Source organism: Netta rufina (assembly GCF_964035555.1).
Source record: "Netta rufina genome assembly, chromosome: 1".
NCBI classification, from domain to species: Eukaryota; Metazoa; Chordata; class Aves; order Anseriformes; family Anatidae; genus Netta; species Netta rufina.
Genome location: NC_140123.1, coordinates 197,665,789 through 197,682,099, shown reverse-complemented (window position 1 = coordinate 197,682,099; position 16,311 = coordinate 197,665,789). Strand labels below are relative to the sequence as shown.

Sequence of the window (16,311 nt, the reverse complement as noted above, 5' to 3'; positions counted from 1 at the left end):
AAAAGAAAAATGGGTTGAGCAGCTAGATGAGAAAGTTTTCATACAATACTACATTATTCAACACAGTGAGACAAAGAAATACTGTGATGAATTACAAAAGGATCTTATGCAACTGGGTAGCTAAGCAATCAAATGACAAATTAAATTATTCCTGATGAATGATATAGTGAAACAACATGGGGAAAGACACGAGGAAAATAGGCCTATCTTCACATATAAAATGATGGACTGTGGACTGAGCATTACCAATCAAGAGTGAGATTCTGGGGTTATGGCACATAAAGTTCTACTAAATTTTAGCTTTCTGCTTAGAAACAGTCAAGTCTGCATTAAATGTTAGGATTTAATAGAAAAGAACCGGTAATTCAACAAAGAACATTGTATAAGAGCATCTCTATAAGAGCACAATTCACCCACAACTGCAGGAATTTCAAATGTAGGAAAATGAAGTAAGTAAGAATCATCTTCAAACCACAAAATCAGAATTAGCTTTTAGTTTATTAGATTATATACTTAGTGACAAATTGAAAAAGGACACTGTGAATTAATTCTGAAGAGATACCTGGATGGAAAATTTTTAAGAGTTAATAAACACATTAGACAAGCAGCCAAGCAGGGAATCAGATATGCTGAAAATAGCTGGAGGCAGGGAAATTATTCAGTGGAAGTATTATTTGGCCTTTGAAAGTATTATTTGGACCTATCATATTCTTAATTTGTCCCAGATAATTTCTTTTGGTTGATGCTGGAGTCTGTATATTGATCTAAGTAAACCTTGGTGTAAGTCAGTATGGCCATTTCTATATAATATATAAAAACATAAGCATAAAAATACAATGCAGTGTGTGTTCATGTAATAGACACATTTAAGCATATACATGCATATATATAAATATATCAAAAAGGTTGCTTACAAACACTGTTGTTCTTAATAAGGCAATGGGTTTCACAGGACAGCTAGTGCAAACTGGCAAAACAAATTACAATTCATTATTTCCATGACTATATGGCAATAAACATACACTGAAAAGATGTTAATACATGACACTGAAATAGCTTATAATTTCACATAGGAACAGGACTCTTTGAGCAGTTAAATATAGTTCACAGTTAATTATCCCAGCAGGATGTAAAATGGCTATAAAACAGATTGGTAAATCTGTTGGATATGCCTTCTTTTTCCAAATATAGTGAAAGATACCAGCTGAAGTATCTCTGTAAAATAGTGATGAGACAGATTCACCACTGACATAAATTTACATTTATGATTTTACAAACTTTTATCCCAAAACTTCTTACTGCCATGTGTTTTTTTTTTTAATAGCTAATAAGTGTGTTTGCACCTTAAACATTTTCATTCTTCGTCAGCAAATAACACCATCAATCTAATTGTCAAGAAAAAAAAAAGTTTTCTAAAAAAAAAAAATCTTTAAAAAATAACAATACAATATTTTAAGAACTCGAGTAGATTAGTAGATACTTTTTTTTTTTTTTTTTTTTTTTTACAATAGGACACTAATACTTTTCTTGTTATAAAATGCTTTCTTTATATATTCTTCTTTATTATGATTGTCTCATTATTTATCTTATTTTATGAAAGACTTACAGAAATATTATTGATCAAAAGTCAAAGCATCCAAACAAAAAAACAAAAATGTCAATAATATCTACATTGAATTAGGAAGCCATTTCCATTCATGTATGAGATTCCATGAATATTTAGTTGCTCCAGTGATAAGGTTAAGGTCAGTCCATTAAATATCTACAGTAAACGTTTATATGTATTAGAGATAGAAAGAATATAAATGTCACATTATAGGTAATGACATACCTAATTTGGATATACTTCTTACTTGATGCAGAGATTGATTCTGGGGAAGCAAAGTCACATTTATTTGACGTAAGGAAGGTAAGTGATTTTATTCATGGTATAGTAACATATACAATGATATTGTCTTCTCAGATCCTAGATTCATTAGTGCTCACCTGATACCAGAAAGTGATAATCCAGAAGATGACAAAATCTATTTCTTCTTCCGTGAAAATGCAATTGATGGAGAGCACACTGGAAAAGCCACTCATGCCAGAATAGGGCAGATCTGTAAGGTAAAATGATGTCTTCTTTGTGTGAGATTGAATGTACTAGCAGGACACCGGCAATTTTGGAAACTGCATTTTCATGCCTGTAAACTATTCAGTGTTAGCCCTGGCATTGTAGTGAAGCAGAGTGATAGTTATTGGATACAGGCAAAGATATAATATTTATTTCCTTTCCATTTGGGGAAGCTTAACTATGACTTTATGTTTAAAAAATCTTAGGCATCTTCTGATGCTTAGAATGTTTCTGCAGAAGAAACCTTTTACAGGAAATGTGATACTTCCAGGTAGGCCAAAAACATTTGAAAAATTTATTTTTAAAGAATGTTAATACTTTTCCATTTCCACATTAGTGAAAATCCTTAAAACAGAGGCAAAGGAAGATTCAACAAAATAACTGTTTAATTTAGCTGTAGAAATGGGCAACTATCCAGAAGACTGTTAATGATTGCAGATTGAATCATCCACCCACACTGTTAAATGTCCAAATATTTTCTGACAGACTTAAAAAAACCCTACAAATTAAATTATATTCATAAATGTTGTAACTTTGGCATGTAGGATGTTTACATTAAAATTCTATGTTAATCCATACACGTAATAGTGATATGGTTTAGTGGAGGACTTGTTAGTGTTAGGTCAGAGGTTGGACTCAATGATCTTGAGGTCTCTTCCAACCTAGACAATTCTGTGATTCTTTGATAATTTTAGTTTATCCCTCAAATCCAGAAATGGCTGCTTGAAAACCAGTTACTTTGTAAGTATGAGTTCCTTGGTGTAACTCTACTCAGACATTATGCATCAATGCAACTGTGTTGGCATTTCCACCTACTTTGTTCACATGCAATTAGTATATCCACTTTGTTGCTACACAGCTAAAAATAATGAACCCTGTAGGCCTTAGCAAGCCATGTCAGCCTGGGAGCTCTGGGGTAAAATATTCTGCTTGTCTGTCTTTTTTTCAGCTTTATATATATAATATATATAGGGAGTTTATTGTTATTATTATTCTCTAAATGTTGTGAACTATAAAGTGATACTGTGAACTATGTGGTGATCCTGTGTAAAATAAAATTAATTCAGAATTGATGTCTGGCATCATAATTATGTTTTTATATGTAGAAGTTGAATTATTTTTTCTGTTTTCTATAAGTAACACCCTGTGATTATTTAACATATTTTCTCTGCACTCTGTTGATCCTTCAAAGACTGTTACTAGGTATTAATGCAAAATACTTCTATTATTAGAATGACTTTGGTGGACACAGGAGTCTTGTTAACAAATGGACGACTTTCCTCAAAGCACGTCTGATTTGTTCTGTGCCAGGACCCAATGGCATCGACACACACTTTGATGAACTACGTAAGTGACAGAGTGGCTTTGAATATAACAGCATTTTCTGGTATTATCCATACAGAATGTTACTTATTTTCTTCTTCTGTCTCTTGTTATTGTTACAGAGGATGTGTTCCTAATGAACTCAAAAGACCCTAAAAATCCAATAGTCTATGGAGTGTTTACAACTTCCAGGTACAGAATGTATCATTTTACTTACATGGAAGCTTGGGTGGTTGCTTGTTTTAAAGAGGTCTCTTAGTTAAAAATGTTTTTAAGAAACACAAAATTTTCTTAACCTTTGAACTGAGAAGTCAGCAGCAGAAAGAAGTAATTAATTAGGTTTCTTTTCTTTCGGGCAATGTATATCATCACTCTGAAGCAAGTAATCACAAAGACTATTGGTTTCTCATGTTGTTCTTGCTGTTGAATTGCATTTTAATAGTGGAGATAAGAATTTGTAGTCCTTTCTACACAGACCTGGAAAAGTAACATAAGCACCAGTATTGTTTGTTTTTGGGAAGGGTAACAGAAAATCCACAATATTAGAACTTTGCTACTCAAAGAAGTATTACTTAAAAAGGTTGCTGAAATCTGAAAGTTTTAAAAATCTTTCAAAAGTTCTGTTATTGAATCACATGTAACTGTGACTTGAATGTTTTGGTTTTATGGTGTTTTCATCAGAAACAAAATTATACTTGTAGCTTTGGCCTGAGGAAGGTTTGCAATACTAGGTACACAGAGCATTGCCACATTTATCTATAAAGGATGAAAGATTCCGTCTGTAGACAGACAAAATGTTGCTAGTGATAACCAGGCATAGAAAAGGAAGAATTATAAGTGCTTGCTGTTGTCTCCTGTTAAGAAATTTCAAGGTAAGAAGCAACACGGAAGTTTGCATGTGTACTACCCAAACTGTTGTCTGTAGGTCAACAAAATTACAAAAGAGACTGCTAAAAAGTAAATTAAAATAGAAAAATGTAAAGAGTAGGAAAGAACTCAACAATCTTCAACAAGCCCTGGTGAAGTTTACTCAGACCAGTGCTTTGGACTTGTGAGGACAATATGTTTTTAATAGTGGAATAGTAGCCGTTTGCTTAGCACAATGTCTGAGAGATCATATCAGTTATGCTGAACTTTCACAAGAGGTGAGTTAGGATTGTTCCGAGAGCATGTCAGAGTTTTGATAATCAACACATGTAATAAATTAGAAAGCAACAAGCTGTTATTCCCATAGCTCACCCACCTGATTAAACCGACTGATAATTTAAAGAACCTGATTTGACTTCTTCTCCCCTTATTTTCAGTAATATCTTCAAGGGGTCAGCAGTATGTATGTACAGCATGACAGATGTGAGGAGGGTATTTCTTGGTCCCTATGCACACCGAGATGGCCCAAACTATCAGTGGGTTCCCTACCAAGGGCGAGTGCCATACCCACGGCCAGGAACTGTAAGTACCCTAAGAAATCTAGTAATCTAAAAAAGAAAACCATGGAAAATATTTTCGCACATTATATGGTCCTTGAGCTGAGATCCAAAACAAAAACTGAAAAAGATGACCCAGACTGAGTGTCAGAAGGGAAAGTTTCTCCAGGTCCAAAATTTACTGATTTTCTTGTAAAATATGAAGTCAGTATATCTGTGATCTAATTTAATTTGGACTTTCATTTTGGCATTCTTGTCAACATAACAATGCTTTGCTGCAGGATGCAATGCTATGGCTGCAGGAATTTGCTGAAAGTCAAATGTGTAATAAATTACTCTGCATTATTGTCTCCTTGGAATTTGCATTTGTTCCAAATACTGGCAGAACCATTCTTGGTGAGAATGAACAGAAGACAGAGCATCTGCCTGACTGTTAAGAAACACTGAATTGTTTGCAACATTCAGTCTAGTACAGTAAGACATATTTCTGCAATGGATGTTAGAGTAACAATAACTGATTTCTTCTGTCATTTCTTTTTAATCTGTGCCTCTACCTGTTTCCGTTTCTAGTTTAAAATATTGGTGTATATGAGACACACATATCTACAACTGCAAACTGATATCATCACATTCTAGAAGTATTTAACTGCCTCAAAGTTGCCACTAGTCTAAGAAGATAGGGAATTTATGAGAAAAGCATTTATTGTATACATCAGGATAGCTCCTTAGCTGGTGTAAATCAGCTTGATCCATTTATATTCTGGAATATCATTACTGAATATAAAGCATCCATACACATGCAAACATAAATAGAAACATAAATAATGTATCTGTTTGTAATATTTCTTAAAAGCGTTCTTAAATACAAGGCAGGAAACAAACCAGGAATAGTTTTGATCCTTTCTCTTTTTTAAACCATCTGATTTTTTTTTTGATGTTTTAAAAATGTTATTTCAAATCTGATTTTTTTAACTGATTTCCAGCAGGTAGACAGTCTATATGCTTAGCCTAACAAAAGTGACCTCCTATGTAAAAGAAAACAGTGGTACCCTGACAGCCATAAGCCATATTGCCCAGCTTCTACTTCCTCTGCTAAAGGAATTCCTAATTCTTTCCAGAGTTAAAAGACAGAACAAGGGAGGTTTTATTTCTTTCTTGATGCTAAACTTTTTTTTTTTTTTTTAATTACAGTGATTAAAGCTGATATGTCATCATGATTTTTTGCTTTTTTTTTTTTTTATCAAAGTAGGTAAATATAGCTAAGTGATATATATTTTTTCTGACTGCCTTTTCAGAATGCATTGTACACTTACAATTTCACTGTAATATATATATACTAAGATTCACCAAGAGCATGCAAAGACATCGGGATTTCCTTGTAAATTACTTTCTTATATAAGGATGAATGTGTTCCCAAATTCTACATAACCCTTCAGTTGCGTCATGTAGTGCAAGAAGCTATGCCAGTGAAAATTAAGTTAATAAGAGTGGCTGAGACCATCAGTTTCTCCACTGCCAATGACTCTAATCCTTGTGTCTACCACTTTGAAAAAATTTTTATTCTTGTATTCACAAAACTCATTCTCTTGTATTAGTATGATAAAAGTGAATTTAAAAATGAGAGACATCTCTGACCACAACGGAGATTTTATTTTTCTAAAGTGATAAAATTGAATTTACTTTCAATGATGTGTTGAGAATAGAGAAGAATAATTTTTTTGAAGTTCCTTTAGATGTCAGACTTGTAGCTGCCTTTTCCCTAAAGGGAAAGAGAAGGAGAAAAACAAAAACAAAAACAAAACACACTGAACTTACAGTGATTCAGTTCCAGCTCTCACTGAACAGTGCTGAATTATCTGAGGAATTTCATAGGTGAGGTGCCAATGAACTTCCCAAGCATCTGGTGACTTGCCCAGTCGGAGTAAAGAAAAAGAAAATTAAAGGTTCTTTTGAAAAGCTGGAAAACTGTGTAAACAATTCTACATCAGCTTTATATTTAACAAATAAGTTGCCAGGATTTTTCCTTTAAACTCTACAGAATTTTATTTATTTACTTAACCTTTTAGCATTATTTGGAAGAGAAGGGAGGATTTTTATATATACCAAATTTGAATCATGAATTCATACTGATTTTATATGAATTCAGATACAAAGCCTTAGTCTTGATTTAGTCTCCTTTATGCTGCCAAGACTCTACTTTCAGCTGTGTCCAAAGGCCTTTTTTTTCCTACCAAAATGTAGTTTTTGTTTTAGTCTGTTGGATTCCCTGGTAGTCCAGTTAAGGTATAGCCTAGTCAACTTTTATTGACTTATCAAAATTCTTAGCATAGCATATTGAAAATCAACAACTGGATGAAGATACTAAACAGAAGAGTTCAGTTGACTTCAAGATCAAGATCATCTCTGCAACCTTTATGAGGATATTTTTTATTCATGTATAACTTTTGGAATGTGAAAATTATTTCTTTGATACAAGTGGAATCAGGATACAGTTGGCTTTCTGGGCTGCAAGCACATATTACCAGCTCATGTCGAGCTTCTCATCAACCAACACCCCTAGGTCCTTCTCCTCAGGGCCTTCCTTGTCCTTCTCTTCTTCCTAATCCTTTCTCTTCCCAGCCTTTATTTGTGTTTAGGATTGTGTTGTCCCAGATATACGTCCTTGCATTTGGCCTTGTTGCAATTCATGAATTTCATATAGGCCCATGTCTCAAGCCTGTACAGGTCTCTCACGGATGGCATCCTTTCCCTCCTGCGTGGCAATCCCACCACACAGCTTGATTGGCAAACTTCCTGAGGGTGCACTCGATCCCACTGTCCATGCCACCTGACAGTGCCGGTCCCAATACTGCCTCTGAAGAACACCACTTGTTACTGATCTCCACTTGGACACTGAGCCATTGACCACAGCTCTTTGAGTGAGACCATGCAGCCATTTCTTGTGGTCCATTTATCAAATCCATAGATGAGGCAAAGAAGGCATTAAGCACCTCAGCCTTTTCCTTATCTTTTGTAACTAAGTTTTCCCCCTGCATCCATTAAAGGACGGAGATTCTCCTTAATCCTCCACTTTGTGTTGATGTATTTGTAAAAATATTTTTTTTGTCTTTAATGGCAGTAGCCAGATTGAGCTTCAGATGAGCTTTGGCCTTCCTAATTTTGTCCCTGCACAGTCTCGCAACATCCTTATAGTCCTCCTGAGTGGCCCACCCTCTTTTCCAAATATTATAAACCCTCTATTTTCTCCTAAACTAAAGACATAATTCTCTGTTCAGCCAGGCCGGTCTTCTTCCACACCGGCTTGTCTTTGGGCACATGGGGACAGACCGCTCCTGCACCATTAAGATTTCCTTCTTGAAGAGTGCCCAGCCTTCCTGGACTCCGCTGCCCTTCAGAACTGCCTCCTAAGGGATTCTGCGAACCAGTGTCCTGAACAGCTCAAAGTCAGCCCTCCGAAAGTCCAATACAGCGGTTTTACTGGTCCCCTTCCTGGCTTTGCTAAGAATAGGGAACTCTACCATTTCATGCTCACTCTGCCCAAGACAGTTTCCAACCACCACATCTCCCACCAGTCCTTCTCTGTTTGTGAAGAGAAGGTCTAACAGGGCACCTCCCCTGGTAGGCTCACTAACCAGCTGCGTCAGGAAGCTTCCACGCTCTCCAGAAACCTCCTAGACTGCTTTCTCAGGGCTGTGTTGTGCTTCCAGGATATGTCTGGAAAGTTGAAGTCCCCCATGAGAACAACCACTGACGATTTTGCAACTTCTGTCAGCTGCCTGTAGAACTCCTCATCTGTCTCCTCATCCTGGTTCGGTGGTCTATAACAGATGCTTGCCTTGTTGGCCTTCCCACAGATCCTAACCCATAGGGACTCAACCTTATCATTCCCAGCCTCAAGTTCCACAACATCAAAACATTCTCTAATATAGAGAGCCACATCACCACCCCTTCTGTGCTGCCTGTCCCTTCTGAAGAGTCAATAGCCAGAGATTGCAGCACTCCAGTCATGAGAGCAGTCCCACCATGTTTCCGTGATGGCAACCAAGTCATAGCCTGCCTGCTGCAAGATGGCTTCCAGATCCTCCTGCTTGTTACCCATGCTGCATGCATTAGTGTAGATGCACTTCAGTTGGGCCATTGCCTTCTCTTCCAGCCTTGCCATTGTTATTCCTGGCACAGTTCTAACAAGCCTTGTTTCAGCCCCGTCCCCCTTCTTACATAGTTTAAAGCCCTCTCAATGAGCCTTGCCAGCTCCTGGGCTAGGATCTGTTTTCCCCTTAGAGACCCATCTGCGGCCATCAGGCTGGGTGCCGAGTAAAGCGCCTCATTATCAAAAAAAAATAAAATAAAATCTGTGCTGGCACCAGCCTCTGAGCCATGTGTTTATCAGGTGGGATTTCCATGTCCTCTCTGTACCCCTCCCTGCCACCGTAGGGATAGATGAAAATACTACCTGTACTGCCGCTCCATCCACTAACCGTCCTAGTCCCCTAAAGTCCCATTTGATAGTCTTCAGGCTTCTCTCTTCAATGTCATCACTGCCAGCCTGAACTATCAAAAGAGGATAACAGTCAGAGGGGAGAACCAGGTTGGGAAGCTTTCTGGCAATGTCCCTCACCTTGGCCTCAGGGAGGCAGCAGACTTCCCTATGGGTAGGGTCATGCCGACAAATAGGGCCCTCTGTTCCCCTAAGAATGGAAGTCGCCTACAACAATCACCCTTCTTTCTTTCTTGGTGGAGGCAGTCCTGAGTTGACTTCCTCGCCCTAGGCATCCTCCTGGGTAGACTTTCTACCTCATCCACTCCTACCGGTCTCTCAAACTCCGGAGCCTCAAATCTGTTGTGTAAGGGCGCCTGGGAAGGTGGGGCTGGCAGGGGGGTGCATCACCTGAGATGTCGAGCAGGGACCTGTGTGTATTCCTCCTCAACTCCTAGATCCCCAACAGCGACAGGGGAGGGAGTCCACCCCCAATTGGGGTGTCTCACCCCGGTACCTCTCCTTCAGGCCCTGCAGGGAGTTGCTTCACAAGTCTGTCTGCTGCTCATACTCCCTGATATCCCTCAACCTCTCAACCTCTTCCCTGAGTTCTGCCACCAGGCGGACCAGGTCATCCACCTGCTTGCACCTCACACACACAGTCTCTCTGCCTCCCGAAGATGGCAGCAAAAGGCTCAGACACTCCCTGCATCCAGAGACCTGAATTGCTGCATTTTTGGGTGGGCAGTCAGTCTGGGTGTGTACAGACTTCCTAGAGAGAGCACTGTGCCTGGTGGAGACCATTGCAGCCTAGCTAGCGGTAGACTGCTATTAGAGGAGTTGTTCATATGGGCATGGGGGAACTCTCTGCCCTTTCTGCTCGCCTTGCCTGCGCAAACTGCCTCACCACTCCTTTTTTGATGCGCCACATCCTGTCGCCGCACTCCCTAAGGGCAGCTTTTGAACGGCTGGGGAGGGGGCGCTTCTGGCTCCGCCTACGCCTCGTTTGCCTCCCTCTCGAGGGCTGCAGGGTTCTGGCGGCTCCCTCAAGTGGGTTCGATGCCGGAAAAATTCACCCTGCCTGTCCCGATCCTCCACTCCGCTGCAGAACACGTCTGCCCCAGAGCCAATCGCCTCGGCAAGTGGCAATCTTAACAATATATATTGTAAAATTAAATATTTATATAATATAATTTAATATTATATTACTATTAAATATTAATATAATAAATTAACATATAATTTATTATAAAAATTATTAAATTATATGATTTAATAAATATTAAATTATATTTATTTTATTAAATATTAAATTATATAAAGTTAAATATTGTTAAGTTAAATAAATTAACAGTATATAGTTCTTGTGTGGTGATCATAGAATCACAGAGTGGTTTGGGTTGGAAGGAACAATAATGACCATCTAATTCCAACCTCCCTGTCATGGGTGTCCCACTAGATCAGGTTGCCCAAAGCCGCCTCTAACCTAGCCTTAAACACTTCCAGGGATGGGGCATCCACAGCTTCTCTGGGCAAGCTGTTCCAGTGCCTTTCCACCCTCAGAGTGAAGAAAGTCTTCCTTATATGTAATTTAAATCTACCCTCTTTTGGTTTAAAACCATTCCCCCTTGTCCTATCTCTATACACTCTGGCAAAGAGTCCCTCTCCAGCTCCTCTTTTAAGCCCCCTTTATGTACTAGAAGACCACTATAAGGTCTTTTTATTATAGAATTTTATATAGAATAATTTATATTATCTAGTTAATCATCATCTAATTAATCTCAGTAATTAGAATTGAACTGCAGTTGGAATATGAATCAAAATTTAAAGCAATTGAAGTGTGAAATTAAAAAAAAATCAGGCAATGGTTTGGACAATGATTAGAAATAGTGTATCTGATTTTATCTTAGTAATAGATCAGCACAAGAGAAAAAGAATATATAATAATAGAAAGGCTTTAAAATGTTGACATAACAAAATGGATAACAAACTTGTTTTCTGCTTAGTATGATTCATATATATTAATCGAATATCCTCCCTCTCTTCCATCCTATGTAATGGACAGTGTTGGAATTTGCTTACTAACAAATATGCCAAAAAGTGACAATTTACACTTTACATGTCCACTCTTGAAGGATCATTTTGTTGAGTATAACAACTATTCTTCTTGACAACATTGATTTTTTAATTTCATTTCTGATGAATTATTAATAATCTGGATCAAGGTGATAGCAAAGGCAATTGATTTCTTCTGCTGAGCATCCTGAAATGGCTGGATTCTTGTTTAATAAGATGTTGCCCTCTAGGTTTTTAGTTTAGTTGGAAGATACTCTATACGTGCATATAAAGGCAAATTATCTAGGGCACCTGTTTGTATTTCAGGTTCAAATGCTGCAATTACAATAATTGTCAATTGTCTTTCAGAGTCGTAGATATCTTTAAAAGGTATTTGTGTAAAGATTAGTAATGAGGTACAATCAGTTGTCTTCTTGGTATCTTTGGACTAATTATGGCTCATTTTCTTCATCCTTTCAACAGTGTTAATACATTACTAAATGGTTATTTTAAAGTAACCTTTAAGTGTTCATAAAATACTTAGAAATTTTACAGAAGAGATAGGGAGAAATGGTGGTGATCAGCCACAGTCCTTCAGTCTCCTTGTGGGAAAATAAGATAGGTGAAAGTAGAGGAATATTTTTGTGGATACCAGAGCAATGGTTTTACCTCTTTTTCCTTTCTCAGCCTTTATATTTTTCTTACATTGGAAGAATGATGGCAAAACCCTCCTGCTTTTCACAGATTACAGAGACAAAAGTGGTTGGCCCACTCATAGCTGTATAAGGTGGCAAAGGGATTATTTATTTTAAAGAGGAATTTATTTTAAACTTACTGTTTTATTTAAGTTGGGATAAATTGTGTCTATTCTCTCCATTTACGTTAAAGGGACCCTAATGTGTAGCTCATTTATTTAATTTATTAATTAATTTTTTTAATGTGTAGCTCATTGATACTGCATGTGTCACATTTAGTCAGATTAGTCAAACCCTTTGCTAACTGCACACATTAGAATATCTGTAGAGATAATTTAATGTAAGAGGATCCATGTTATCAGGACTAAATTGATGACTCAAACTCATTAAGACAATCATGAATATAAAGTCAGTAGAACAGTATTGTCCTGGCACTTCAGAGCTTGATTACTAGTAGAGAAACTGATTTCTAGGAGCTGCCCAGGATGGTTGTTGAGTTTCCTTCTCTGGATGCCTATCTAGTTGCCTACCTGCTCTAGGGAACCTGCTTTGGCAGAGAGGTTGACCCAACAATCTCTTGATCCCTTCTAACCCCTACAATTCTGTGATTCTGCAATTCTGTGATAACCAGTCAACTTCAGCAGAGAATGCTTTGAAACTAAGTTGAAGGCATAACTGATTAATTATCTGCAGTACAGATAAGGAAATTCTGAAATTGATTGTTTTATACTGAAAAATTTTATAAAATTCAGAGTTTGTTCTTTCTGTCAATTAAAGAATAACACTAATCAGTAAATGAGTGAAAATCCATTTGCACTGCATGGTAGAAACGAAAATTATTTATGAAAATCATTTACATCCTGTTAACTATATTGTTTTAAATCCAAAATGAAACAAAAAAAAAAAATAGAGACCTTTAGTGGCAGAATCAACTTTTGCTGTCTGTCATGAAACAATTAGATTTCTTGTCACACTTAATTATAAACTGAAGATATGATGATTGTGATGAAATAGATTGGTAGTATCTTTCTACTCTTCAGTATTAAAATGCAAAATACTTATTTTTTTTTCCTTTTTTTTTTTTTCTTTTATCTTTTCCCAGTGTCCCAGTAAAACATTTGGAGGCTTTGATTCCACCAAGGACCTTCCTGATGAAGTTATAACATTTGCAAGAAGTCATCCAGCCATGTACAACCCAGTATTCCCTATCAACAATCGTCCAATCATGATCAAAACAGATGTAGATTACCAGTTCACACAGATAGTAGTAGATCGAGTAGACGCAGAAGATGGCCAATATGATGTGATGTTCATTGGCACAGGTGAGTGCCAATCTTGAATCTACACTATGTGTTCTTCCAGACATTACAAAGGCATAGATCAGATAAAATTTCATACTCTGAAAGATAAAACACTGAGTTATGTTCCAGTGATTACCCATGAAAATCTGGGGCAAGATTCAAAACTGTGTGTGGGGATCCTTTTGTTTTATACGTTTGCTGTTACAGGTTAAGGCTATGGCCTGCATAGCTTAATTCTTTAGGACCTTTGCCAGCTGGAGTAAGATCAAACTCTTTTCAACTACGGTTATTAGGGAATTTTATTAAAAATATCTTACCTTATTAATTATAATTTAGTATTAAAATGGAGTTTTTGAGGTACCCATTTTGAAGCACATCATAAGAAATATTAACATGAATGAAGCAGGTTTCCAGGTGCGGGAAATGTCTTGTGTGCCTTTCAAGTATTTCAAATATTGCTTTAAGATGTCCAGTTCTTTAGCCAGAAGAGTAGATAATTTTACCTAAGATTCAGATAACTGGCACATAAGACATGTTTTAAGAAGATTCAGATAGAAACATGGCACTTTTCAGAAGTGCTGCAGAATGAAGCAGACTAGGCATTGCATCCAAAGTGGAAATACGCACTTGGGAAAGAGAATTTTCCCAGAAAAGTAATAACAAGAAATAGCAATGACCAGAAATTAGCTGATATGCATTTACCTTAGTTCAGTGGCTTCAGAAGGCCTATGATGATTAGTAGTTGGTGCATCTGATTCTTCGTCTTTGAAGTTTTCGTATTAGTTTGCTGTTGTTTCAGTTATGTTCAACAAAAGCATTTTAAACTTTTGTTAATAATTAGCCATTGACATCATGAATTCAAACCAAAACAACCCCACATCAACCACTTCTTTTCAGCTTTGGACTGAAAAAAAAATGTCTGGCTCTGTTTTATGACAGTCCAATTTCTGACTTGCCTACAGTTCTGGTTCTCTAGACCTGGGGTCAGATTTCCAGAGCAATAAATTTCAAGGTCTCTTTCATGTTGATGTCTGAAATATATTATGAGGAAAACTGAGAGCTGATGAAACTTTGTGTACAAAACACACTGCATGTGTAGCAATTCAGAACATTTACTTCAGGAAGTGTAGCTTTGCAGAAAAAAAGTCCAGTGCTTTAGAGCTGTGAACTGAGTTATTAGATATCAGTGTTACAATATTTTCTTGCATAAAACACTGAAAAGTAGTTTCATATGATTTTACGCAACACATATATTTTCCATCACGCACTAAATGGTTTAATGCAGTCTACAATTGGCAGTTTTGTGCCTTTCAACAAGTCTTCTATGACCTGATTCAGCCCACAAAAATATTAATGACAGTACTCCCCTTGGCTTTGGCAGAAGGAAACAATCCATTCAACATCTAGGGTAGGATGTAGAACAAACATAAGGAGCTGATTTATGTCTACCTCTGGAGGTGGTAGTTATCTCACCAAGGTTTGGCATTCAGTCTAAAAAAGATGCCTTGATTTCTGCAAGTGAGAAAGATAAGTATTTCCAGAAAGAGGTTCTTTGTGCTTTCTTCAAGACTTCTATTAGAGTAACACAAACAGTTATGTAGAAGTTCCTGTCTGTTTTCAGGCAGTACAGGAAGACTTGCTTAAACCTGAAACACAACTTTTAGACAGTTATCATTATGTATGGTGGTTTTTATCTAAATCAGTCAGGTGAGGTCTCCCTCTGAAGAAGCCTCAATCTCTAGCTTTTACATTTGATTTGGAAATTCAGACACTCAGTTCTCTAAACCATTAATACTCAGCTGTTTGGTGAGTGTTCCGCATCCCATACAATTTGGGATCCTATTTGTGCCCCAAAACTGCAAGAAAAATATTGAAAGGTTATTGCTTGCACTTGCCAAAAGATGTTTCAGCACCAAAAATACAGTTTTGTGAGTGTTAATGCTTCTGGAAATACTACCATTGTCAATATAAATTGTTCTTTTTCCAGGAGAAGGTTATTCCAGGAGGAGGTCTTATCCCTAATGAGAAAAGAATAGGTGTTAAAACACCTGTGCTTGGAGCTGGTGCTTAAAAGATACTCTACACTGCTCTGAGAAAACTGTCCTTACTGCAGTTTTCAGACTGAGGCATCTTCCATGCAGGGGCACAATAAGAAAGGAAGAACTAAGGCCCTGTCTGGCTTGTTGCCACAAAACTGCACTGAGCTGCATTGAGCTGGCTGGTCAAAGTAAAAGAAAGCAAAAACAGATACACAATCAGCACATACTACATCTTCCCCAAACAAAGAGCAAACTGGGGAGTAGCTTAGGAATCCTAGTCACAGTGCAATTTCCTACTTGATGACCTATGACAAAACCAGAATTAAGCTCTCTGGGACATGACTGGATTTTTCTGTTCAGGTCTGTCCCATCAGATTAGATAAATTTATCTGTATTGCTGTTGCAGCAATCTCCATTATTCCTTCATTCTGCTGAACTTCAGTATGTTGAGGATTTTTTTTTTCTTTTCCTTCCATTGAATAACTGATGATAATTGAACACAACATAATTAATAGGCATCCAGTGTGGTCACATTTTCCTTTCCTGTGGGTGAAATCTTCAGTCAAACAGTTTCTTTCCCACTGTGATTGCACCAGAGTGTTTCACAGTGGAAAAAAAAAATCATATCAGAATGCTTGAAATTATATCAGGAGAAAAAAAAACAAAAACAAAAACAAACAAACAAAAAAAAAAAAACAGGATTTAAGATACGCACTTAATGCATATCCTGAATGTCTGATGTTTAGGATCATTTGGCACAGTCAAGGTACATCTGTCAGTAAAGCAAATTAATAACAGTAATCTTATCTTACTCGGCAGAGCCTATTGATCCTAAAGGAGAAGCCTGATTCCATTTGTGTGAAATTGTTTGAAACTCTACTCTG

At 37.1% G+C, this 16,311-nt stretch overlaps 1 protein-coding gene across 1 annotated transcript in view; it reads left to right on the top strand.

The window, feature by feature from the left end:
* SEMA3A (semaphorin 3A) overlaps nucleotides 1-16,311 on the top strand; it is a gene marked incomplete at its 3' end in the record, with an annotated part of 169,820 nt that overhangs the window by 132,334 nt on the left and 21,175 nt on the right. Inside the window, exons 7-11 of the mRNA XM_084293574.1 lie at nucleotides 1,964-2,106; nucleotides 3,346-3,460; nucleotides 3,559-3,628; nucleotides 4,741-4,885; nucleotides 13,190-13,409. Coding sequence (XP_084149700.1) covers nucleotides 1,964-2,106; nucleotides 3,346-3,460; nucleotides 3,559-3,628; nucleotides 4,741-4,885; nucleotides 13,190-13,409 — 693 coding nt within the window. The remainder of the gene's footprint in view (nucleotides 1-1,963; nucleotides 2,107-3,345; nucleotides 3,461-3,558; nucleotides 3,629-4,740; nucleotides 4,886-13,189; nucleotides 13,410-16,311) is intronic.